Raw genomic sequence first — 26282 nt, forward strand, 5'->3', positions numbered from 1 at the left:
TTTGCATTCTTCTTACTAATATATCCCATTATATGTTTTTTTATTTTGTTATTTTTTTAATATTTTATTGTTTATGCTATTACAGTTGTCCCAATTTTTCCCTCTTGCCCTCCTCACCCTCAGCATCACCCCCCCCCATATTTTATTATGTTTTTAAAAATATAATCTCACTTACCAATCCTCAGGTGAACTGAGGCTCAGGAAGATGCACCACATTTAACTCATGGCTGCTTTCCTTGGGTGTATGTGTTGTCCACAGTGTGAGAAACGCAGCCTCGGATCAAGACAGGAGTTGTATTGCTTGGAGCACGTGGCTCCTCTTCCCAGGAGAAGGTCTTCTGGATGTTTCAGTGCATCTTTGCTACTGACCCAGTTTCCCAGGGTCTTCACTCCCTCTCCCCTGGGTTCTACCTTCTTCCAAGGCAGTCATTGTCTCTCCAAGTCCCATCCTCTCTCCTCAGGTTACACGGTGACCTGGCTGCCCTCCCGAGGTCTCATGTCACTGCTAGCAGCTGGAGCCCCCCGATTCCAGCATGTGGGGCGGGTGCTATTGTTTCAAGAGTCCAAGGACAAAAGACAATGGAGCCAGATCCAGGAAATAAACGGCACCCAGGTGAGCGTGACCCATGGGCACTGCAGGTCAGGGGCTGGTATGACACTGTTCATACTCCCTGCTGCCTTCTGAACACTTATCCACCTGCTGTGTGGCAGGCCCTGACAAGCGCTGTCACATTTGTTCCTCACAAAGCCCACTGAGGTAAACTTCGTCATCCCATTTGCCAGTTAAAGAAACTGAACCTCAAAGAACCCAACTTGTCTTAATTCATATAGGCTCCAAGTAGGATCCAGAATACAGACTTTCGTTTGAGACAGTGGATGTAGCTGAGGGAAAAGGTGTATCCTGTTCACGGGCTCATCCTCAAACATCTTCCTCTCCCTGCAGATTGGCTCTTATTTCGGTGGTGAGCTGTGTGGCGTTGACATAGACCAGGATGGGGACTCAGAGCTGCTGCTGATTGGAGCCCCCCTGTTCTATGGGGAGCAGAGAGGAGGCCGAGTGTTTATCTACCAGAGAAAGCAGGTGGGGGTCAGAGCACTGAGCTGAGGGGGTGGGAAAAACAGATTTCCCAGGCCTGCGCAGGTCTGTTACTCTGAAAGGCCTTCCCCGTCTGTTCCCATGTTAATCAGACATACAATCGGACATATGATCTTTAGATCAACAATAGACAATGGCTACCACTCACTGACGGTAGACCGTATGAGGCCCAGTGCCAAAACTGTTACATATATAAGTTCTTCTTTGATTCTCACAATGGCCTCACAAGGTATTAGGAGCTTTATCTTACAAATGGGAACACTGCGGGTTAGAAAGGCTGGGTGCTTTCCAAAGCCACAAAGTCACACACACAGCAAGAGGTGGAGCTGGGACCTGAACTCAGGGTAGTCTGATGGAATTACCCGGATTCTGTGAGGGACCACACCCAACATTTCTTTAGTGTTCTTCACACATGAAATGTCTCACCCTGTGAAAGCTGAATGATTGAAGTGGAACTTGTCACCTTGTTCCTTCTTAGTGGGGGTTCGAAAGGGTCTCAGAGCTGCAGGGGGATCCCGGCTACCCTCTTGGGCGATTTGGAGCAGCCGTCACTGCCCTGACAGACATCAACGGGGACAGGCTGACGGACGTGGCTGTGGGAGCCCCTCTGGAGGAGCAGGGGGCTGTATACATCTTCAACGGGCAGCGTGGTGGGCTGAGCAAACGGCGGAGTCAGGTGAGGCACCCTGCCTGCCAATTAAAGCCCATTCCCCAGGTGCCTGGAAGCCTCTAAGCCCAGACTCTAATCCCCGGCCTGACCTTTCCCACCCTCCAGTCAGTCCTCTTCCTAGCTTAGCATGAATTTCTCTCTTGGTCTCAGCGTATAGAAGGGATCCAGGTGTTCCCGGGAATTCGGTGGTTTGGACGCTCCATCCACGGGGTGAAGGACCTCGGAGGGGACGGCCTGGCAGATGTGGCTGTGGGGGCCGAGGGTCAGGTGATGGTGCTGAGGTAAGATGGGACTCCTGGGTGGCACCTAACAGTAATTTCAGCTCTCATCCTTTGAACAGTTACTGTGTACAGGGATTGTGCTAACTGCTAATAGCTCATTTGGTCTTCCCTCCAATCCCATGAGATGAGTTTTCTTTTTACACAGCCTTCATGCCTTACTCCAAGTGAAACAGCTGCTTTACAGTGACAGAGTAGGATTTGGACCCAAGCCTATCTGATGTTAAAACCTACAGAAGCAGCAGCATGTGATGGCTTTAGAACCTAGTGACCTGGATTCAAGCTGAAGCTCTGCCATTTACTTGTTGGATGATCTTACCCCAGTCATGTAGCTTCACAGGACCTCAGTTTCCTCATCTCTGAGATGATGATTAAATCTCCTGCCTTACCCCTATCTTAGAGTTTATTGGAAGCATCATGGAACATCATATAATGAATAGATATTTACTGAGCACCTACTATGTCTTAAATACTGAACTGGGTACAGAGTAAATGTGTGGGAAAGTATATAATAAAAAATTAAGCCAATAAAGATGTAATTATCATTGTGATGAGTTCTATGAGGGAAATGAACAGGGTACTGTGAGAGAGAACAGCAGGGGGTACCTACTGTAGATTGAGTAGCCAAAAAAGGCCTCTCTGAGGAGGTGATATTTGAGCTGGTATTTAAAAGGTGAGGAACAGCCAGGCCTGCAGAAGTCGGGCTTAGGAGTTGTCCATGCGGAAAGCCCAGGAGGCGCCAAGGCTGCAATGGAAGGCAGCAGTCTGATATGGCTGGGACGGAGCCAGCTAAGGGCGAGTGTGGAGGAGGAAAGTCTGGAGAGGAAGGCCGATGGCATGGATAGGAAAGAATCTGGACTTTATTGTATCACGTGGCATCAGAGATGAGTTATAAGCATGAAAGTAGCTTGGTATGATTTCTCTTTTTAAAATCTCACTCTTCTGTATGGAAAATGGGCCAGAAGATTGCTAGAGTGAACTGGGGAGCCCTAATCACATACCATTTTTATCATTGCAAAGAGACATTGATGTTGAGGTCTACTTAGAGATGGAGGATCCCCCCCAGCCTCTGATAGATGGAGCTCTAGGTCTGCCTGGGGATTGCAGCTGAGGCCAAGGGAGAGAGTGGACTGTTTTCTGCCCTGCAGCTCCCGGCCTGTGGTGGATATCATCACTCTGATGTCCTTCTCCCCGGCTGAGATCCCAGTGCATGAAGTAGAGTGCTCCTATTCAACCAGCAACAAGAAGAAGGAAGGAGTTAACATCACAGTCTGTTTCCAGGTCAAGCCTCTCATGTCCCAGTTCAAAGGTCAGTACTGTCTTCCTGCTCCCCAGAATATCTATGCTCTTCCCCGAGCACCCCGCCCACCAAAATCCAGGCTTATGGCCCCAGGATCCTCCACCATTCAACTCCCACCTTTTCACCCTGCTCAGGACTCCTGGTTACCAACCTCGCTTACACTCTGCAGCTGGATGGCCATCGGACAAGAAGCCGGGGATTGTTTCCAGGAGGGAGACATGAGCTCAGCAGGAACATAGCTGTCACCCCAGTCAAGTCCTGCACTGAATTCTGGTTCCACTTCCCGGTAAGAGAACCGGCAAGGCTGCCCCAGGAAATGAAGGGGTAGAAGAGCTGTCACCCTGAGAGGCAGCACCGGGTGCAAGGCTTAGCTCTGGGTCACAGCTGAGTGACAAGTCACTTTGACCTCTCTATACTGCCATTTCCTCTACTGCACAACAGTAGTGATAATCTTAGTGTGCTTTCTTCTAGTCCTCCATCCATGTACAAAGACCTTTTCCACATGATTGTGATTATAAAGTACTTTCCATTTTTCCTACTCTTTTTCATACATCATGTATTAATGCTGCTACCCAGCTTTCATAATTATTTGTATGAGTTACAGAATATTCAGTCAGGGTAGTGTGTTATTATTTGCCTAGTACACATGGTCATTTATTATTCACATCCATCCCAGAAAAAGGTTTTTTTAATATTGATTTAAACAATTACTAAAACACACAAAGTCAGTTAGTTCATCATGGCCCTGTATAAAGTAGGTGTGACTATAAATTATTTGGTACATGATTGGTATATAAGATCTTGAAGTTGGTTTTATATTTTGTTATTATGGGAATTTGCAGACATACAAAAGTATAAGAAATAGTTGAATGAACCCCCGAGTACCTATCACCTAGTTTCAACAATTATCAATTGAATTTTATTTCATTCCTAACTCATCTCAGGGCCTCCTCACACCCCTATCTTTCTACCTCCCATCACAAGACTTCAAAATTTTAAACATAAATGTGCCAGAGAAGAGGCACTGTGATGTGCTGGGGAAAACTAATGTTCAGACTTGGGAGCTGAAAAGATTTGGGTTCACTTATTAGTTCTAGTCCTTAGAAAAACTGTGCCACCCTTTTAGACCTTATTATCCTCCTCCTTACCGTGGATATGATATGCTTACCTCTCCAGGTTGGTAGAAACTTCAGGTGAGTGCAATTTGAGCACCTTTAAAGTGCCAGTGTCAGGCACTGGCCAAAACAGAAAAGACTAAGCCCCACCTCTGCTCTCAAGGAACTAGGATTTCTAGAATAGTCTTTTTTTTTTTTTTACAGATTTTATTTATTTATTTTTAGAGAGGGAAGGGAGGGAGAAAGAGAGAGAGAGAGAGAGAAACATCAATGTGTGGTTGCTGAGGGCCATGGCCTGCATCACAGGCATGTGCCCTGACTGGGAATTGAACCTGCGATGCTTTGGTTTGCAGCCCGCGCTCAATCCACTGAGCTACGCCAGCCAGGGCTTAGAATAGTCTTTTATTGTGCAAATGTTAATAATGGTTGACTAGAGCAGTTTGACAAAGATTCAGGGGCTTCTGTCAGGACTCCTCTGAAAAAAGTGCGGTGCTAGGTTAACAATGTCTGCGGTGCAGTTGGGGCTGAGGAACAACACGCGTGCCGAGAGCAACCCTGATGCCAGTATATCCCTTTCTGCTGCTAGTAAGGAAGGCAACTAATTACTAGAATTTCATCATTTGTAAACTGTGGACAAGGTGTGCGTGTACCTGGAAGTGTAGTAAAAGTTTGACTCTTGACATAAGATACATTCTTACCACCCTCAGGTTTGCGTTCAAGACCTCATCTCTCCCATCAACGTCACCCTGAATTTCTCTCTCTGGGAAGAAGAAGGGACATTGAGAGACCAAAGGGCGGTAAGGAGAGATCAGCTGGGGGAATTGGTAGGAAATAGAAATTTAATTTAGCAAGACTGTATTATAAAGGGGTCTTTGGTTTAAAGCAATGAAAAAGCAATGAAAAACAAATATGGCTTACTTAAGCAGCAAAGGAATTTATGGGAGTTTGTATTTAAGAGAAATTTAGAAAAGCAAGATTGGGAAGAAGGGGTAGTAGGGTGGAGGCTCTGGGGCCCCTCCAGGGGAAGGAAAATGGGTGGACTCTCCAAGGCACACATCTCATTGGTCAGAACATAGTCATGTAGCCACACCTAATTACGAAAGGGCCTGAGAAACACATGAGGTCATCTGACCACATTAAAAAATAGAAGGGGAAGGTGAGGGAGGATATCTGGGGACAATGAGCAGTCTGCCATCAGCCTAATTTTTAAAAGGCCAAACTGTGTGATATAGGAACTCAGGATAGAAAGAAGCCCTGAGGTCACAGTTATCCAAAAATATTTTCGGGGGGAGGTGTCACTGTCTCAGGATCCTGCAGAATAAGTAGACTTCGGATGGGTAAAGAAAGGACAAGCAAAGGGAACAACAGCATGAGGAAAGGTATGGCGGTACATTCAAGGTGAATGAGAGGTGTGCTCGGCTTCTGGCAGAGGGGCAGCTGAGCAAGAAAGAGGCCCTCAACGTCCATTTGGGAACTGGCTGTGGCCCAGGGGGTGGTGGATAATCTGTATGAATGTTGAGATTGGGTTCGAGCAGTCAGCAGAAGCTGCCAGGACTCTTGCCCCTCAAGAAAGAGTCTAGACACTGCTTGGCAAGTGACCTGAAAGCAGAGGACCCTGGAATCTCACTAGAACATACAGCTGGAAGACCATAAACTACTTCTGACTTCATTATGCTCAGGATGCAGTCCCACCTGCCTCACAGGGCTTACAAGGCCCAGGGGAAGCTGGACCCCGCTCCTCTCTCCTGCCCCTCTGGCACACGGCACTCCAGCCAGCCTGAACGCCGTCCTGCTCCTGCTCCTGCACGGCACAGTCTCTCTTGCCTTGACCCTTTGTGTAGATTGTTCTTTCTTCCTTCCTCTCCATTTTCTTCACTTGGCTCCCTCTGGCTCATCCTTTAGATTTCAGTTGAGAGGCTATTCCTTCAGGAAGCTTCCCTGACCCCCAAGTGTGGGGTAGAATTTTCTTCTACATGCTCTAAAGATACCCTGTCCCATCATAACCCTGAAGATGCCAGGTCACTTCTCCCACAAGATCAGGAGGGCAGACCATGCATCCATTTTGTTCTTGGTGTTGCACAAATGAGTCCTGATCTCGCCCTGGCAGGGTGGGTCAGTTGGCTGGAGCAGTGTCCTGGGGGGCATACCAGAGGCAACCGATCCATGTTTCTCCTCTTTCTCTCTGTCTCTCCCTCCCTGCCTTATTTTCTCTCTAAAAATCAATAAACATATCCTCAGGCAAGGGGGGAAAAAGAAACTTAAAAAAAAAACCTGGCCTTTATCTGACTAGAGAGCTGTTCTAGGGGGAGATGGGGTTTACAGAGGAGAAGCACAGTGAGAAGTCCCAGGTGGGTTTGCCCAGAGGCTGTGCAGCAGGCATTCCCACCAGAGGAGGGGACGGGCTAGGGGGAACTGTGGGAGCTGCCTGGTCAAAGCTCAGATCTCCTGCCCAGGAGAGGAAATGGACACCCTGATCCTCAAGTTGCTGCCACAAGAGGAGGACTGCACAGATGGCCTTGGGCTGCATCCAGAGGGTTGGGCCTGCCTGAGAGGGGCCTGGCTCCTGAGAGGGGCTGACCACAGCTAGCCGGCTGAGCCGCCGGCCCTGAGCTACAACCCTCTGCCTCCTTCATGAGTTCTGCTGCCTCAACTAACCTCTCCTGTCTCCCGGCCCTCCCACCCCTCCGTGTTCAGCAGGGTAAGGACAGACAGCCCATCCTGAGACCCTCGCCACACTCAGAGACCAGGGAGGTAAGAAGGGAAGAGTGGCCGGTAGAGAGGCCAGGGCCAGGCCCTCCTAGGTCTGGGGGCCTGAGACTGGTCCTTTCTTCTTGTTTCAGATCCCTTTTGAAAAGAACTGTGGAGAGGACAAGCAATGTGAAGCAAACCTAGGGCTATCCTTCCACCCTGCAAGGTCTGTAAGGCTCCCCACCCCTCCTCCTGCCCCACTCAGAAGACCCCTGTCCACACTTGAGAGATGTTTTATCTGGCCTCATTGGCTTCCTGTGCGAAAGCAAGTCCCCCAGGCACTCTTGTCAGGATAAATGAGATCGCAAAACTTAAAGCTGGTGCATAGGAGCTTATTTTGTGTGTATTTATTTTTTTTCTGGACTACCAGATTCCTCAGTTGAGGACATCCCCACCACTGATCCTGCTTCCTTCACCTTGGCCCCAGTAACTTTTCCCTGATCTCCCCCTCAGATCCAGAGTCCTGCGTCTGAGCCCCTCTGCCAGCCTCTCTATGGAGCTGACACTGAGCAACTTGGGAGAAGATGCTTACTGGGTCCGGCTCAGCCTGAGTTTCCCCTGGGGACTCTCCTTCCGAAAAGTGGAGATGCTCAAGGTGAGCGAGAAGGCAGGGCCTGCCCACATTACCCACTTGACCCCGCAGCTTCTGGGAGCCATAGGCAGCTAGAACAGCCTGAAGACATGAGCAGCGGCTGGCACGCAGAGGTCCTAGTGCCACGTCTGGTTTTGCAGCCTGGTGGCCACCCTCAAATTGTATGACCCGAGATACAAGGTTCACCCAGTGTGAGCCTCAGATTCCACAACCAAAAAATGAGGCTGGGGACACCCACAGGATGAGTGAGACAGTTTCATGAAATGGAGCGTGACAGAGGCTCTGGGACCTGGGAACCAAGAATATGTGCACAGGTTTAGTGAAATCAAGCTACCTTTTATAGATTGAGGGATGGCCTGGGTTGTTTGAAATACAACTTTTATTTTTAGAATTATTATTACAAAAGTAACACCCGATCCCCGTGGAAACTTGGAAGTTACAGAGAAGTTTAAAGAACATAATCACCCATACTTCCGCAACTCAGCAATTACTACTTTTACTGTTTTGGTGTTTATGGTTCTGTTTGTACTACAAATCACAGCACTTATTTATTCTATATTTGAACTGAATTGGCATTTTGCTCTCCATATGGTTATTTTTTCTCCATGTTTAAAAAAATGTTTTTGTTGTGGTAAAACATACATGATACAAAATTTGCCATTTTAACCACACAGCTCTGCGGTGTGGGCCACGGTGGCGACGTTGTGCAACCTTCGCCACTCTCTACTTTTAGGGCTCTCGTCATCGCAAACAGAGCCTCGGTGCCCCTTGAGCAATAACTCCCAGTGCCCCACCTTCTTCCCATTGTGACCTCTAATCTACTTTACATCTCAGTGGACTTGCACATTCTATATATTTCATACGAGTGCAGTCATATATTTGTCCTTTTGTGTCTGTGTTACTTCACTCAGCATAATGTTTTTGAGGTTCATGTCATAGCACGTATGAATTTCATTCCCTTTTAAGGCTCAGTAATATTCCATTTTGTTTATCCACTCACCTGTCTGTGGACACTGGAATTCTTCTTATACAGCAATATTAAATGCTTCCTGAAGGGGCGTCTAGTAGAGTGACAAAGAACTTGAGATCTGGAGTCAAACCAGCCTGTGTTCAAGTTCCTACCAGATCCCTGCCAGCTTCCCCAGCTGTGAGACTTTGGGGAAGTCACTTGACTTCCCTGAGCCTCTATTGCCTTATCTAATGCCCTTCCCAATCTGAGGCTGAAATCTTCATGCACAGAATGTGCGTGAAGATTTCACAGAATGTGATGAAGATGAATGATTTTATACTGCTTAGTCTAGAATCAATCTCTTTTTGAAAATAATTGCTGCCCTGGCTGGTGAAGCTCAGTGGATTGAGCATCAGCCTGCGAACAAACCTAAGGGTCACAGGTTCAATCCCCAGTCAGGGCACATGCCCGGGGTGCGGGCCAGGTCCCCAGTAGGGGGCCCGTAAGAGACAACCACACATTGATGTTTCTCTCCTCTCTTTCTCCCTCCCTTACCCTCTCTCTAAAAATAAATAAATAAAATCTTTTAAAGAAATAAATAGTTGCTGAATGTGCCAATGTAGCAGCATTTTAACAGTATCACAATGTCCTCTCCTGTAACCTCATCCAGTTGACTGAACCACTCCTATCTCTTTGAACTGCTTGATCGCCTCCAGTTTTTCGCTATTATAAATAGTGTGGCAGTGAATATCTTAGCACTTAACCTCTGGCTGCACCCCTGGTTCTTTGACCCCACCTTTCTGAGAATGTGCCCTGAAAGGGGTGGAGATGGAGGAGGTGGGCCCTGGGCACTGGTGGCCTCTGGGGAACCCTTCACCTTTCCTACTAAAAAGCTCGTCCTCTCTCCTCACCCCCAGCCCCATAGCCAGATACCTGTGAGCTGCGAGGAGCTTCCTGAGGAGCCCAAGCTTCTGACCAGGAGCCTCTCTTGCAATGTGAGCTCTCCCATCTTTAAAGCAGGCAGCTCGGTGAGTGCTTCAAGCCCCTAGGAACCAAGCAGCCAGGGCCTTTGAGCTCAGAATGGGAGGGAGCTCCTGGCCCTGGAGAAGGATGCTGGTGATTGGCAGGGAAGGACTTACACCCCACCATCCCAAAGGGTATGTGTGCAGAGGTGATTTGTGTCATGTTTGAGAGCCTGGAATCACAAACTTGGAGTTGAGTTACTCATTTTCTGACCTTATACACACATGACTTAACTGTGTGTGATGGGGATAAAACACCTAGCCCAGAGCTTGAGATGTAGCAAGCCCTCGGTAAGCGGTTGCTGTTATTATGGAGGTTGGGTATGGGAGCTGTGAGGAGCTAAGGCTGCCCCCTGAGGCTCAGGCTCTTCTTTCTTCATTGCCCTCTCTTCCCCTGCCAGGTTGTTATCCAGGTGATGTTCCACACGCTGCTGAACAGCTCCTGGGAGGACTTTGCCAAGCTGCACGCCAATGTGAGCTGGTGAGCAGACTCCAAGCAGCACCCCCGGCATCCTGCCCTGGTCTCAGACTGCCATGCAGCTCTGGCCAAGCTCTGCTCTTGATACTGCCCTTCCTTTGCCCCAATGCAGTGACAATGAGGACTCAGGCCTCCTGGAGGACAACTCGGCCACCACCAGCATTCCAGTCCTGTACCCTATCAACATCCTCACGGAGAAGTGAGTCCTAAGCAGCATCTCACCCTCTCCTCCCACCCTCCCCACCCAGGGCCCAGACCTGGACTTCCCGAGTTATCTATCCCTCAAAACCCTTTCCCTGTCCTAGAGTACTCCACCCCCAGGGTAATTAGAACTGACTCCAGCTACAACCCCAACATTTTCAACACTCAGAAGGGCAAAGGCTCTTTAAGAGCTCTGAGTCAGATCAACATTTATGGATGGAAGCAGAAGCACATTGAGTACTGAGCTTCCATGAGGCCATGTGCCAGCTGTGTGCACAGCTGGTAGCTTTCCCAAGGCTTTCATACCTCTTAAGCGGCTGTGCCTCCCTCCATTTTACTAATGAACAAACTGAGGCTCAGAGAGGGGAGGGACTGGCTCACAGTCATATAGCTAGGACATACCGACACTGGAATCTGAACTTAAGTCTGAGTCCAAGTCTACAGCCAGTCTCTCTATTGTTTTCAGCTGTGCTAGGCTCCTTCCCCGCCCCCGCCCCCGAGGGCCGGCACCGCTAGAAGAGGTGGGAGAAGAGTTTTCAGAAGGCCTTTGCCCACATAGAGCTTATATTCAGATTGAAGAGTCCAAACGACCAAACTCACGCACACACAGATTCAGTGAGTCTCAGAATATTGCGGAAGGAAGGACCCATGGGGATCACTAGTTGGATTTTCTTATTTACAGAAAAGGAGATTAAGGCAGAAAAGTGGAGTGGCTTTTTAAGTTGGCTCAGTGAGGTAAAGACAGGGCCAGCATCTGAGCCAGGGTCTCTGGTGCTTTTGAACACAAATGCCAAACACAATGATATTGTTGGAATTGTGCTATAAAATTAGAGCCAGGAAAGATGGTGTGGGTTAGAGGAGAGATGGAAGGGGTCGTGGAGAAGTTGGGGCTTGAACTGGGGTCTGGAGGGTGAGGACAAGGGCCAGGGAGGAAGGAGGACATTCTCATCAGGGACAGGAGCCTAGGTGAAGGCTCAGAGGCAGCAAACAGTCAGACAGGCCTGGGAGCAGAGAGCAGGCAGGCAGACCGGGATCTGCCTTCAGACCTGACCCTGTGGGCAGCTAGGAGCCTTTGATGGATACTGTGTAGGTTTGTGGCAGGATCAAAGCATGATGTTAGAAAGGTCAAGGGAAAGGCAAAGTGGGAGAGGGAGCCAGAGGCTGGTGCAGCTATCCGGGAAATGAGCAGCGGGACCCGTACAGTGGAAACCCTAGGGAGGTGGTGTGCAGGGAAAGGAGCATGGCTCCAGAGACACCTTCCCCTGGGTTCCAGGCCTGGGGCAAGAGGCTGACCCCTCCTATGAGCCTTAGTTTCCAAAAGGAAACAGCAGGACCTTGTGAGGATTACATGAGGTCACGCCAGGGAGGTCCCTCGCACAGTGCTGGCAATTAAAAGTCTTCCCCTGGCCCCAGCCCCCAGGTTGCCTCTGGGTTGCTGTCTTCTTCACCTTCTGCCTTGGCCCTTCTCTCTCTCCACAGCCAGGAGAACTCCACACTCTACATCAGTTTCACCCCCAAGGGTTCCAAGATCCACCAGGTCAAGCACATCTACCAGGTACAAACCTTAATGTAAAAAGGTCCCTAAAGGTTGCATATTCACTCGGCCCCATCCTGGGGACCGAGGATGCAGAGACCAATTAGACTCAGTCTTATCCTCAGGGAGTCCAGCCCCCCACCTAGTTCTCCAGTCCTTTCTGTGTGGTTTCACAGCCTCCACCGACAGTATACTCACCAACTCCTTCCCACCACTGGGTAAATCTTTCTAGAATCACAGAACTTGAGAACCAGAAGGGCTCTGAGAAGAGAACCTAGTCTTTCACTGAAACATTTGATGAGCCACTGTGCTCATTTAAGTACTTCGCTAAGGCTCTGAGCAGGAATAGATAAAGCAGGGTCCCTGTCCACTTACCAAACCCTAGTAGTTCTGTGCCTCGTGCTTACGTACCCAGTCCCTGTAATTCTCACACCAGCCTGTGAGAGCCCTATAACCTGCAGGAGGCGCTGTCACTCCCTTTTCACAGGTGAGAAGTCTGTGGCACAGACCGGTCAAGTAACTTGCCCAGGTTATACAGCCAATAAGGGGAAAGATGAGATCCAAGCACTTACTTGAACACCAAGATCCATGTGTTTAACCTCTAAGTTAAGGATCTGTCCTTTCTCATGCAACTGGCTCAGTGCTGTAATAGTAGTCCTCCTTACGGGAACTCAGAAGAAGGAGGCTACCCCCGAGCCCAAAGCTTGAGGAGTCTAAAGCTTTCTTAAAGTTAAACTCAAGAGAGGATTAGGCACTGACTGACCAGTCAAGAGCATTTTCATTTTACTGTGGAGAAGACAGAGGACCCAAAGAGGAACTGTCTCACCCAAGGCTGCACGGGGGTCAGGGCGGACTGGGAGAGGAGCCCGGAGCAGGTTTGGCCCCTTCAGAACAGAGGCCGGAACCATCTCCCCTGGAGACTGTGAGGAAGGAGAGTGCCCTTTGGGAAGGTTGGATATCCACCCACTTGCATGGAAATGGAAGGTTTGGAATAGCCAGTTGAGTTAGCTTCTAGTGCTGCTCATTGGGATGGCTCGAAGTTCCCCCAGGAGGTTAACCGGGCCACTCCCTTCACCAGGTAGACAGGATCCAGACCCCAGATCTGCCATTTGCACACTTATGTGGCCTTGGGCCAGTAGTTTACCTGTCTGTGCCTCAGCTCCTCTGTCACAAATGGAGTTTGGAAAAAGAATTTCACAGGTGGCCATGAGGTTCGGTGGGTTACTTTCTGCCTGTCCAATGCTTGGCACCATGCCCAGGGAAGTGGAGGTTGTTAGAGGGGTGAGGTGGGTATTATGTGTGGCCCTGAGGTCCCCTGGCTACTGTGGAAGCCTCCTTACATTCTCGTCTCACTCAGCCCAGAACCATCTCAAACCCCTTGAGCTTCCTCTTCCCCTCAGAAGAGTCATCAGGACTGAATACCTCCATCCACCTCACCACCCTCCAGCATCTTAAGCCAAGCAGATGGCTCCCCACCGCCTGGCCTCCAAGCAGCCACTCTTGCTGAAAGCCCTGATATGGTCCCCGTTTTCACTAAACCTGGCACAGTATGCAACATCGGTGATCCACTCCCTCTTTCCTGAAACTGTCCTGTTACTCAGACCCTTTTTGCCACAAAGAGGTCAGCTGTAAGAACTGAGGTTTATTACAAGCTAGACAAGCCTGAAACCCAGTGAGAACAGGACAGCTGGGCCATAGAGTCTCCTTCCTCAAGGTCATCAGCTCCCCTAGCTGGTAAGGAGCACAGGCTACGTTTGGACCTGAAATCTTTTTGAACTCTGCATTTAAAGCTGTGTGGCCATAGGCCGTTTACTTGACCTCTCTGAGCCTCAGTTTTTCAATCTATAAAACAGAAATACTAACACCTACTTTATGGGTTGTTATAAGGAGCAAATGAGAAAATACGTGTCAAGTGCTTAGCCTAGTAGTTGATACATAAAGTATCTAACAACTTGCATGTCTTTAGAGTTATTATTACCACTGTTGCCTGAGGAAGGTGATGGAGCGTAGTTATCTCAGTCTCTGGGTTAAAATGTCAGCTCTCGGACTCAGTAACTTCAGACAAAATAACTCAGAACTAAAGGAGATGATGCATGTATTGAGAAGCAGAAGGGGCCTTGAGCTCTCAGTGCTTGGAATGATGACATTACACATGGGTTCTAACCCTTTGTGTTCTGCTTCGCCACCACAGCCATTCCTTCACGGCAGTCATGTGCCCTGGGCCGGTGCTACTGACTGCTCTGGGTCAGTTTCCACAGGGTTAGTGTGCCCCTTCCAACTGACAGCTCCAGATCGCATCCGTCCTCCTTCTCCAAGCACCTGTCGCTGCAGCTTGTCACTCACCTCCCCTGGGATGTCTTCCTAGCATCTTTTTATTTTTGATCTTTTGACAGCTTTATTGATTCACATATCACACAGTTTACATGCTTAAGGTGCACAATGCAATGGGGTTTTTTAGTACATTCAAAAGCCATGCTGGCATCACTATAGTCTAATGTAAAACATTTGCACTGCTCCGAAAGAGAAACCCTGTGTCCATGTGTGGTCACTCCTTCATCCTCCCTCCCCCCACCCCTGGCAACCACCACTTCTGTCTCTGCATAAATTTGTCTACTCTGGACAACACATGTAGCTGAAACCACACAACATGTGGTCTTTTGTGCCTGGCTTTTCTCACTTAGCATAGTATTTTCAGGGTCAATCCATGTTGTAGGCTGTCAGTATTTCATTCATTTTTTTTAAAGATTTTATTTATTTATTTTTAGAGAGGGAATGGAGGGAGGGGGAGAGAGAGAGAGAGAGAGAGAGAGAGAGAGAGAATCATCAATGTGCGGTTGCTGGGGGTTCTGGCCTGTAACCCTGGAATGTACCCTGGCTGGGAATCGAACCTGGGACACTTTGGTTCCCAGCCCGCGCTCAATCCACTGAGCTACGCCAGCCAGGGCTAGTATTTCATTCATTTTTATTGCCAAATAATATTCCATTGTAAGATAGGCCACATTTGATGTATACATTCATCAAATCATGAACATTGAGGTTGTTTGCTTTTACTAGTATGGATATGTACTTAAACATTCCTGTACAAGCTTTTATGGGGACATGTTTTATTTCTCTTGGATATACAACTAGGACTACAATTGCTCCTCTTAAAACTTTGGTCTCAACATGCTCTACATTTATCATCTTTTCCTATACCAGCATCTTCTCTGGCTTGCTTAGACTGCTTTAAAAACACCAGTTTTTCCTCAAGCAAAATTCCCAAGTCTGGGTGAGTTTTTCCTTCCAGTGTGCCTGGACCTCCTTGTGCTCCGTAGTTTATATCCTCTTCTCTCTTTTGTCTCCAATACCGCTCCGCCTGGATTTCTCTTCTTCTTGCAAGGACTGCTGGCCCTGGCTCCCGACTTGGGCCTTGACCCACTTTTCCCAGCTTCTTCCCATTCCTGCCTGCAGTCCCCTGGAACCGCCCCCTCCTCAGTTGCTTTCCATGACTCCCCCGTGCCCAGACAATGGTCTGCTGACTTCTTGCCACCAGGTCTTCTGGGCCCCAGTCTGATCCCTTGTCCCCTTTCCAGACTTATCTCCTACCTCTTCTTCCAAGGGCCCTGCCCTCTGGGCACATCACACTCACCTGGGATTGTCCTAACTCCCTGCATTTTTTCTTTCTGTATACCTTCCCCCATTCCACCTGTTAATTTCCTATATTTCACAGTTAAATTCAAATGCTGCCTCTTACATTAATTAGACCTTTTAGTTCGGTATAAATGACATGTTTAAAGTGTCCACAAATGGTCCTGGCTGGGAGGCTCGGTTGGCTGAGCATCACCCTATGCAGTGGGGGCTCGCTGGTTCGATCCCCAGTCGAGGCACATACCCCAGTCTGGGCACATTTGTGAGGCCCGTTGGAGGTCTCCCTCTCTTCCTCTCTCCTTCCCTCCCCCTTCCTGTCTCTCTCAGATCAGTGAACATATCCTTGGATGAGGATTAAAAAAATAATTTTTTAAGTGCCCACAAATGTTTGCTGAATGAATAAATGATAGCACACTTTAATTTGGATGTATATTTTCCTGCTCGACCTCCCTGAGACTTTCATAGCACTACTCTTGTGTCACTTTTTTATACACTTATGGGTCTTCTAACCTAGCACAGGTAGCTCTTTTGCACAAAAGGTACTCAGGAAATATTTCTTAAATTATTGAACAGGGCTCAGTTCAAGCACTTGCCAAAACAAATCTTTCCCAACCTCCATTGTGCAAATAAGACTTGTATCTATCCTTGTTGAACATCACTGATTCTTTCACTCATTCAGAAAACTGCTTTTCTGGAGCCTGTTATGTGCCAGCTGCTGTGTCAAGCAGTAGCGCCCTGCAGGGGAAGCAAACCACAGCTCCCGCTCTCACACCCGCAGCCTGGTGCAGATGCAGACTCACAAGCAGACACGCTGGCATCTGGCTGGAGCTGTAGAGCGCTCGGGAAACGTGGGAGTGGGAAGCTGCCCTGTTCTTGAGGCAAACTTTCAGAATGATGTTTGAGCAGTCCCTTGCAGGATGTGTGAGGAAAGCAGAGAAGCACATGTAACTCACACACATAATCGAGGACAGGGCACAGCGTGGTGGTTACTGCCCAGAGCCTAACATGGGGACTGTTGTGCCTCAGCCAGTGAGGACTGGGCCTGGGGTGACAGTTAGAATGGCTGGCATTCAGGGCTCAGCAGCCCTTTGTCCTCTGTACCAGGTGAAGATTCAGCCGTCTGAGCATGACCATAACATGCCCACTCTGGAGGCTTTGATTGGGGTTCCACCACCTCACCGTGAGGGGCCCATCACTCACACGTGGAGTGTGCAGATGGTGAGTGCTGCCGGAGGAGGAAAGGATGCCTGGGCCTGTGGGGGTGAGCTCGTAAAGGGGTGTTTGGGGAGGAAGCGAGGACAGATGAACCCTGCCACATTCAGTGATGTCTGAATCCACCAAGGGCCAGGAGGAGAGAACTGGGGTGCCAAGGTCATATCTCGGGGGTGGAGAGGAATGCCAGGTTCTGGCTTTAAGGGGCCAGTGTCCTCTCTCAGCTCTGGACTAACTGAAGATCCCACCTCATCATTCCTAGGAGCCTCCTGTCGACTGCCAGTATGAGAATCTGGAAAGCACACCCAGTGTGGCTGAGGTATGGACCTGTGGGCTAAGATGGGGGCTGGGCTGAGTACAGGCAGAAAGACAAGCCTCTCCAAGTCCCCTGCTGTTCCCTATTCCTAGCAGCCTTGTTTGCCTGGAGCCCAGTTTCGCTGCCCAGTGGTCTTCAAGAAGGAGATCCTCGTCCAAGTGATGGGGACTGTGGAGCTGGTGGGGGAGATCAAGGTAGCACCTGCTGGCAATGGACATGAAGTGGTTGTGGGAGCCTCATACTTGGGTAGGGAATGGGCCCCCCACTAGGTGGCCTTCCTGTGTGTCCTGTTTTACCTTGATGAAAAGATCCCCAATGTTTACACAGTTGTGGGTAAAAAGGAACCATGATCTGTTTGAAATTTGCAAGGCTGTTTCCGTGGGCCTGTGCATAATTTTGATAGGTCCTTTATAGGAACACTTTCCTTCCAGCAACGGGAGTGGCATGTGGAATGCAGAGCTTCATAGGCGTGATGCTCCCTGCGGGGACCTGTTTCCTCTGCCTCTGCTCCTTGGGTTGAGGTGGGGCAGGAGTCAGTGGGTATGGGCTTCAGGCCTCGGGCCTCGGGCCTCGGGCTCCGGCCCTGATGCCTTCTCTCCCCTTTCCCACAGGCCTCCTCCATGGACAGCCTCTGCAGCTCCCTCTCCATCTCCTTCAACAGCAGCAAGCACTTCCACCTCTATGGCAGCAACGCCTCCCTGGCCCAGGTATCTTTTTATCTCCTCAGAAGACTGGGGAACAGAGGTCAGCAGAGAGATCTGAGGAACCACAGGGCAGAGCTGGAAGAGCCAGAGCTAGAAGTGGGCAGCCATGCGGGAGAAGGTTTTGGATTAGCACAGTAAGAACTTCCCCACAGCCAGAGTCATCAGCCTTGGCACAGGCTTCCATGGAAGCCACAAACATTCACCACAAGGTGAGCAAGCAGACCACAAGGTCCCCTGTCTGAGGTGCATCAGGTAAAGATCATTTTGATGGCGGCTCATCAAAGAGTTACCCACTCCACTGGCAGAGCACATGGAAAGAGACTCTGAGCAGAGAGAGCAGCAAGTGCAGGGCCCAGAGCTGAGAGAATGGGCGAGGCAGGTTTAAGAGCAGAAGGCTCAGAGCAGGAGAAGGGCATTTGCAGCTAAAACGGTAAACAAAAACCAGATTCTGGAAGACTTTGCGTGCTGAACTGAGATTCTGGCATTTTCTCCTGAGACTAAGGGGAGCCATGTAAGGATTTAAGATGGGTCATGGTGCCTGTTTACTAGTTCACTCCGGAGGCTGCTGTGGGAGGCATGCTGGAGAGAGGGGGCCTGCACCGGGGCCTGGTGTCGAGACACGGCCCAGGCTGGAAATGCGAAGACCTAGAGATTGAGGCCAGACTCCCAAGACATGTTAGGGGGTGGGGAAGGCTTCTTCCCTGCACTTCCCTCCTCTCATCCTCCCCCAGGTCATCATGAAGGTTGACGTTGTTTATGAGAAGGATATGCTGTACCTCTACGTGCTGAGCGGCATCGGGGGGCTGTTGTTGCTGCTGCTGATTTTCCTGGCTCTCTACAAGGTCGGACTAGAAGGAATGGGCATCGCTGAAATGGGCAGGCTAGGGAAGAGGGATTGGCAGGAGTCAGGAAGGAGAATGCCAAGACCAGGGAACATCAAAGCTTAAAAGGGGCCTCAGCCTACTCCCTCCATCTACAGATAAGGCTACTGAGGCCCAAAGAGCAAGCAAGACTTCCCCATTACTCCGCCAAGCACTGGCAGGGCCAGGACTAGGGGCCCAGGAAGAGGGAGAGGGCTCTCCTATATACATAGAGCCACGCTCTGCGATACAGAGGCACATCCCACAAACATGGCCCCTGCCTTTGTAAAGTTTGCAGTCTAGTCGGGGAGAGAGACAGGAACACACACCGTGAAGGCTCCTCTGTGGAGCCTGTGTGTTCTGGGGCCTGCAATGCAGGGGCCCAGCTTAGGCTGGGGTATCTGGGAAGGCCTCCCAAGAGAGGAGGCATTTGAGTTGGGATTTGAAGGATGAGTGGAGGTTAGCTAGATGAAGAAAGCTGGAGGGCAGATATTCCATGTAAAATATTCAAATATTCCAGAGAACAGAACATAAAACTCAAAGTTTCTGCCTATTGTAGCCCCAGAGGGTTGTCATGAACGACTTTTTTGTTTCTATTCTTCTAGGTTATAGTTTCATTGTTAACATATGTATGTACATGTGAGCATGAGAGAGAGAAAGCAGTGCATGGGTGCATGTGTAGAACATGTAAATGGGATTAGACTGTACATACTGCTTGGGAACCTGTGTTCTCTCCCCCGCCCCGCATATTATACCTCGGTGTCTTTCCTTCCGAGCACCATCAGACCCCTTCTTGCTCCGTAACCTGGGTGGTTTTCTGCAGTCTGGGTGCCCTGCCTTTTATTTAACACATTCTCTATTGATGAACATTTAGGTTGTTTATAATTTATGTCTATTTCAAACACTGTGACAAAAAGGCTCTTGTTGCCCACACCTTTGCACACTTGTCCAGATATTGTTTCAAATTAATTCCTAGACCTGGGATTGCTGAGCTAAATTATATATATTGAGCTTTCCACAGAGAGTAAGTATACACTTACTAAGCACTATTAGTATCACTAGATATTGTCAAGTCACCCACCTAAAATATTGTACATAATGATTTTTTCTCTTTTTTTTTTTTGTAGGATTGTATTTATTTACTTTTAGAGAGAGGGGAAGGAAGGGATAAAGAGAGAGAAACAAACAGGTGTATGAGAGATACATTGATCTGGCCACAACCCAGGCATGTGCCCTGACTAGGAATCAAACTAGTGAATTTTGGGTTTGCAGGCTGGCTCTCAGGCCACTGAGCCACACCAGCCAGGGTGTTCAGTGATGATCTGATGAGCCTAAAGAATGAACCGGTTAATGTACAGCTTTTCAACATATTGCCAAGAACCAGGTGTGGCAGATACCTTCACCCCATCCCTGGAACGGACACCACGTGTCTGGGGCACATATGAATTTTTAACATAAAGAGTGTTTTCATGTTTTTCCAGGGCCAACTTGATCCATGGACTTCCTGCTCACTCAATTGTTGTCTTCCCACAGGTTGGCTTCTTCAAACGGAACCTGAAGGAGAAGATGGAGGCTACGATCGATGCCTCCAATGGAATCCCTGGAGAAGACTCTGGGCAGCAGGAGTCTGAGAAGGAGGCCGTGGATCCGAGCGGCCTGGATCGCCTCCTCACGGAGAAGAACCAGGATGGAGGTAGCACAGACTGAGGCCCAGGCCTGATGCAGGGGGCCCAGGACTGGACTTGGGATGTCTGGTAGCTATCTGCCTTTACTTGCATGTCACTCTGTGTCCTCTGGCAACTCGCTGCCTCACCCTAGGCTCCAGTTTTTCTGTCTTGAACATGGAGTTCATTCCTGCCTGCCTCCTTTGCAGGATCATGGTGATTCACTGAGGGGTGGGCCAGGAAGGCTACCGAGGTGAGGCCTGGTAATTCGGTGCTCCTGGCTTCTATCAACCTCTCTTAGTTTCCTCCCCTGGAGGAGCATGTCTGATCTCAGTTTGAAGAAACTATAGTCCCAGGACCCAGTGACATTCCCGACCCTCACACCCACCTGTCCTTGGAGGTCCATGGAGGTCCACAGAGGTCTCCAACTCCCAGAACTTGCCCTGCACTCTCTCCCGCATGGAGTCCAGTCAGCTTTCCATTCTGCTGCCTGAGAGCAGATCTGCTACATGTCACTCATTGCTACTGCAAACCCCTTGCTCTTTAGCTAAAGACCAAATTCCTTAACATGCCCTACAAAATCTGCAAAGTATCCTTAATGCAACGCCAATGCAAAACTGGGCCCCTTTGCCCTTCTGGCCTCCTGTAGAGAGAGACTTCCCACCTCCCTTCTAAGCTCCAGTTACACAGGCCTTTATCACTTGTCAAGCTTTTTCTGCTCTCACTGCCTTCACCCAGACAGCTCTCTCTGCCTAGAACATCACCCTCCTTTTCCTAGCTAACTCTCTCATCAGTCTCCAGGTCTCAGCTCATGTATCACTTTCTCAGGGCAACCCCCTGACCCCGACTCATTTGGGGTCTCATATATGCATGCAGACTATTATGCAATTGTCTGTATTAGCTGGGATCATATTTGTTAATTATTAAATAATATACTTAATATTCATATTTCAAATCAAACAGTGAACTCCATGGGTAGGGATCATACCTTGGGATCCCTAATGATATCACAGAGCTAGACACATAGTAGGTAATTGACACAATTTCAGTCAATTAATGAGAGAGCCATGTGTGTGATAAGAGGAACAAATTTGGATGGGCCCACGGCGGGCTCAGTCTTCCGCAGGCGCCTGCCCCCTCAATCCACAGCCCCGCCAGGACTCCATCACACCCTCACTCTGGCCTCCACCATGAGACTCTGAGCTCATGTCCATTCACCTGGCTCCCATTGCCAAGCACACTGCCTGTGTATATTTACCCAATAAATGTGAAATTCTGTCCAACTTGGTGATGTTTCTGTCTTGGTGCAACATTCTAGCCTGGCTCAATTAAAGGAACATTTTGTTCTCGACCCTCTCACTAAGTGGGAACCAAATATAGCTCTCATTTTTCTTTTCTCTTCTCTGTTTTCTTTTTTCTCTTCTCTTCTCTTCTCTTCTCTTCTCTTCTCTTCTCTTCTCTTCTCTCCTCTTCTCTCTCTCTCTCCCCCCTCCTTCTCCCTCCACCCTCTCCTTTCTTCTCTCTCTAAAGAAATAAACATATTCTAGCCCTGGCTGGCGTAGCTCAGTGGATTGAGCAAGGGCTGGGAACCAAAGTGTCCCAGGTCGATTCCCAGCCAGGGGACATTCCTGGGTTGCAGGCCAGAACCCCCAGCAACCACACATTGATGTCTCTCTCTCTCTCTTTCTCTCTCTCTCTCTATCTCCCTCCCTTCCCTCTCTAGAAATAAATAAATAAAATCTTTAAAAAAAAAAGAAATAAACATATTCTTTAAAAAGAGAGAGAGAGAGAAGCAGGGAGAGCTCTGGCCAGGTAGCTCAACTGGTTGGAGCATCATCCTGTGCACCCAAAGTTTGTGGGCTGGATCCCTGGTCAGTGCACACACCTAAGCTGCACAACTGATTGATTGACGTTTCTTTTCACATTGATATTATTTCTCCCTTCCTCTCTAAAAATCAGTAAAAAAGTATCAGTTGGGTGAGGATATTAAAAAGAGAGAGAAGCAGGGAAAGAGACACAGAAGTGAGGAAATGTTAAAGAACCATTAACAATTTACTAAGACGTGAGAATAGACCCTCCCTTGCTACTGCTCCCTCCCCCATACCTTTTTTAAACCCTGAGTCCATCTCCAGCAGGGACTGAAGAGGCTAGTCACTACTTCCCTCTCGTGGGCAGTTTTAACAGGACTCGCAGAACTCCTAAAAAGTACAGCAAAGTGTCTGTAGGTAGGTCTGGTGAAGCATGTCAGGTTGTATTCATTCACGCAGTATTTCTTGAGTGCTTTCTGTCATACTCTGTTCTTTGCTCTAAAGACATGGTGATGAACATGACAGACAAGTCCCTACCCTCAAGAAGCTTCACTCCAGTGAGGAAACAGAATAAAAATGTAGAAATGTGATCCCGGGTAGTGATAGGACTGTGAAGAAAATAAAGCAGGATAATGGGGTTAGAGGGCAATGGAGACAGTCCTTTTATACAGGTGGTCAGGAGAGTCTAAGAAGGTGATATTCTATGAGGGGAAAAAAAGTGGATATTTGCATCCAGGTTGGAAGCAAAAAAACCCCACAAAATGGGAGAGCACAGCGTGGGAATGCGGAATTGGGACAAATGTAATTGAACAATAAAAAAAAGCACAGAAGATCTGGGAGGCTCAGTTCAGAGCAGACCCACCACCGTCATCCCCAGGAGTCTATGTACCAACTCACTCATCAGCACCTGTCCTCGAATGCCTACACATCCTGTCCCACCTGTGTGTCTTTGTACGTGCTGTTCCCCTCACCAGCACGTGAAGTTCCACCTCTTTTCTACCCACAAACCCCCCTATTTCAAAGCACTTTGAAGCATTTCTTAATCCCATAATTTCTGGACAAAATGACCTATTCCATCACCACTTTGTTTATACCTCATTGGGGCACACAGCACTGACTGTTTGGGTTCCTGTCTCAAGAATAGAAAGTTCTGGAAGGTAGGACTCAGGCCTCACTCATTTATGTTAAACATTGACCCCTCATCGGGGCTGGCACAAAGGTTCAAATGTGGCCCTCAAATGTTTTGGTCTCAGGGCCCCTTTATACTCTTAAAAATTATTGAGAATCCCCAAAGAGCTTTTGTTAAATGGGGTATACCTATTGGTGTTTGTCCAGTTAGAAATGAAAATGGAGGGAGCAGTTTAAAACATAACACCCAAGCCCTACATTCCACACAAGCTATCAGAGTGATGACATCTGCCATGACAAGTCATGCAACCTCTCGGAAACACTGTCCTCATGGGAGAAAAGCAGTGAAAAAGTAAATAACATCTTAGCATTGTTAGTGAAGTGGCCAGACCTGGTTAGCCCAAGGCTTAAATCCAGGCTCTGCTATGTGTTGTGGGGCAGTCACTTCTCTGTGGGCTCATTTCTTCATCTGTAAGATAGAAACAATGACTGTGCGAGGGCGGGCACCAAAGTAGGTTTACAGTTGTTCTTATGGAAAATAATAAATAATAATATAAAAATAAACTCCATTCCATGTACTCACAACTGTAAGCCTATGCTTGCTCCACCCTGTATATGAGTGTACCTCAGAGCTGGTATGAGTGTTAAATGAGATAACACTTGTAAGCTGCTGAGCACTGTTCTGAGCCCATCAGTAGTAGATAGAAATGGTTGTGTAGGTGAGTAGGATGGTGTGGTAAAAGCAGCGTCCTGCACCACAAATCAAGACATCTGGTGTTAGTTCTTACCTCTTCCATTATTAGTTCTTCCACTGCGATCTCAGAGAAGACACATGCTCTTTCTGGGTTTGGTCTGCCCCTCCTGGCATCTGGAGGTACCTCAGGATTGTTGTGGAAGAGAGGGGTGGGGGCTGAGCAGCGGAGTCGCCATCCTCATTTGATGAGCTTTTACGTACTAACATTCTGTCTCTACAGGCTACTTTATCAATTAAGCACCACAAGCACCGTGCCCAGGACACCCCAGCTTTCAAGGGGGTCTATGAACATGGTTTGGAGGCTGAAAAAGCATTCAGCTCTAAAATATGAAAATTAAATTGTATAATTGAAATAAATGTTGAAGTCTACAAAAGTGGTTATCATTTCAGGTAAACCAAATGCAGTTCTGTGTATACACTTACATATACAAACTACAGGGTCCGGCAGAAGTTAAGGCCTGCCTGAGTGTGGTTGGTAGAGTAATCATACAGGTATAGTGATTTATAGTTTTAATGTGCACATTTCACCTCAAATTTCATATGGTATATCTGAGTGTGATAGTGTTATGTTGCAGAATTACATGTTTATGATTTTGTAATAAAAAAGGGGTATTATTTGTGCTGGACCCTGTATATTAAATGTGGGAGTACTTTAAAATTTTGTGTGGCAGAGTACCTGTACAAAAATGTGCATAAAGTTTACAAAGGTCTTTAAAAGACTGAAATTTTACTTTAAAAGTGTTCTACTTCCAAAAATAATTAAAACTTTGAAAACCACTAAACACAGCCAAAGTCTATTGAACTACATGATTCTTTTTTAAAAAATATTTTATTTATTTATTTTTAGAGAAAGGGAGAAAGAGGAGAGAAACATGGGTGTATGAGAGATTCCTCCATCAGTTGCCTCTTGAACACCCTCAAGTGGGGACCTGGCCTGCAACCCAGGCATGTGCCCTGACTGGAATCGAACTGGCGACCTTTCAGTTTGCAGGCTGGCATTCAGTCCACTGAGCCACACCAGCCAGGGCTGAACTACATGATTCTTAAGGCCCCTTCCAGGCTTGCAGACCATGAGAGGCCAGACTGAAAAGTGCTTAGGCCTTGGCACAGTAGCTCAGTTGGTTAGAGTGTCATCCTGATACGCCAAGGCTGTGGGTTTGATCAGGGCACATGCAAGAAGCAACCAATGCATGCACAGACCAGTGGAACAACAAATCGGTGCTTCTCTTTCTCTCTCCCTTCCTCTCTCTCTAAAGTCAATAATTTAAAAATGTTTTCTTAAAAAAAGAAAGAAAAAAAATGTGCTTAGCCCTGGCTGGTGCAGCTCAGTGGATTGAGCGCTGGCCTGCAAACCAAAGGGTCACCAGTTCGGTTCCCAGTCAGGGCACATGCCTGGGTTGCAGACCAGGTACCCAGTGAGGGGTGCTCAAGAGGCAACCACACATTGATGTTTCTCTCCCTCTCTTCCTCCCCTCTCTCTAAAAATAAGTAAAATCTTGTTAAAAAGAGGAAGAAATGTGCTTAGAGAAGTGATCTACCCTTGACAAGTTATAAGGCCCCAAGGATGGACATGGGGCTGGGGGTAATGTCAGTATCCTGAGGCCCATGAGCCCTTATAGAGCTACAACTGTAAGGTTTCTTGAGGCGAAGCTCCTGGAGGTAGGTGAAGCCAGACAGATGAGGTCTAAATGTCTGATCTGCCTCTTAGGTATGGAATGACTTTGAACAGGTCACTTAGCCCTGTGACCTCCACTTTCCTAGTCTGTGAAATAGAATAAATAAATCTTCATAGGGCACTGTCAGGCCATACCCCAGAATCCCCCAGAATCACTGATGACACCAACTTCCCACTCTTTCCTGAGGAGCCAACTGTTAGGAGAGCTGAAGCTCATATGAAAGTAAGATAAAGGTGGGGTGGTAACAGGGTGCTCACAGGGTGCTCCCACCAAAAGGTCCAAGGATCCTAAAAAAGGAGGTGGAGCTGTAGCAAATCAGTAAATCAGCCCATTCTGGTCTAAGGATCTTAAAGGCTGACATCCAATTCTTGTACTAAGTCCAATACATGAACCCCTATGGGTGGAGTTGGAACTTGTGGTGGCCCTGACTCTGGTCAGGGTCAGGGTCTGCACAGAATGGTGGCAAGAGGTTGCAGCTGGGTTAGGGGAGGGAGAAAGACACAGCTGAGTGCTGGAAGCCAGGGAGAAAAGGTACACAGGTTCCATGCCT

At 48.3% G+C, this 26282-nt stretch overlaps 1 protein-coding gene across 5 annotated transcripts in view; it reads left to right on the top strand.

Moving 5' to 3' along the window:
* The window catches only part of ITGAL (integrin subunit alpha L), a 59791-nt gene extending 38060 nt beyond the window's left edge, over window positions 1–21731 (top strand). The window contains exons 14-33 of one of the 5 annotated variants that reach the window (XM_036021284.1): window positions 462–613; window positions 944–1081; window positions 1575–1772; window positions 1917–2047; window positions 3193–3353; window positions 3479–3630; window positions 5167–5256; window positions 7154–7210; window positions 7300–7373; window positions 7661–7802; window positions 9666–9776; window positions 10172–10251; window positions 10361–10447; window positions 11929–12004; window positions 16715–16828; window positions 17085–17141; window positions 17231–17332; window positions 17750–17845; window positions 18574–18684; window positions 20236–21731. In XM_036021284.1, coding sequence (XP_035877177.1) covers window positions 462–613; window positions 944–1081; window positions 1575–1772; window positions 1917–2047; window positions 3193–3353; window positions 3479–3630; window positions 5167–5256; window positions 7154–7210; window positions 7300–7373; window positions 7661–7802; window positions 9666–9776; window positions 10172–10251; window positions 10361–10447; window positions 11929–12004; window positions 16715–16828; window positions 17085–17141; window positions 17231–17332; window positions 17750–17845; window positions 18574–18684; window positions 20236–20409 — 2303 coding nt within the window. In that variant the 3' untranslated portion in view covers window positions 20410–21731. Of the gene's footprint in view, window positions 1–461; window positions 614–943; window positions 1082–1574; window positions 1773–1916; window positions 2048–3192; window positions 3354–3478; window positions 3631–5166; window positions 5257–7153; window positions 7211–7299; window positions 7374–7660; window positions 7803–9665; window positions 9777–10171; window positions 10252–10360; window positions 10448–11928; window positions 12005–16706; window positions 16829–17084; window positions 17142–17230; window positions 17333–17749; window positions 17846–18573; window positions 18685–20235 lie in introns of all 5 variants that reach the window. The other 4 variants (XM_036021286.1, XM_028526218.2, XM_036021287.1 and 1 more) reach the window with 4 other exon arrangements.
* The last annotated feature ends 4551 nt before the right edge of the window (window positions 21732–26282 follow it).

Source organism: Phyllostomus discolor, chromosome 3 (assembly GCF_004126475.2).
Source record: "Phyllostomus discolor isolate MPI-MPIP mPhyDis1 chromosome 3, mPhyDis1.pri.v3, whole genome shotgun sequence".
Lineage (NCBI taxonomy): Eukaryota > Metazoa > Chordata > Mammalia > Chiroptera > Phyllostomidae > Phyllostomus > Phyllostomus discolor.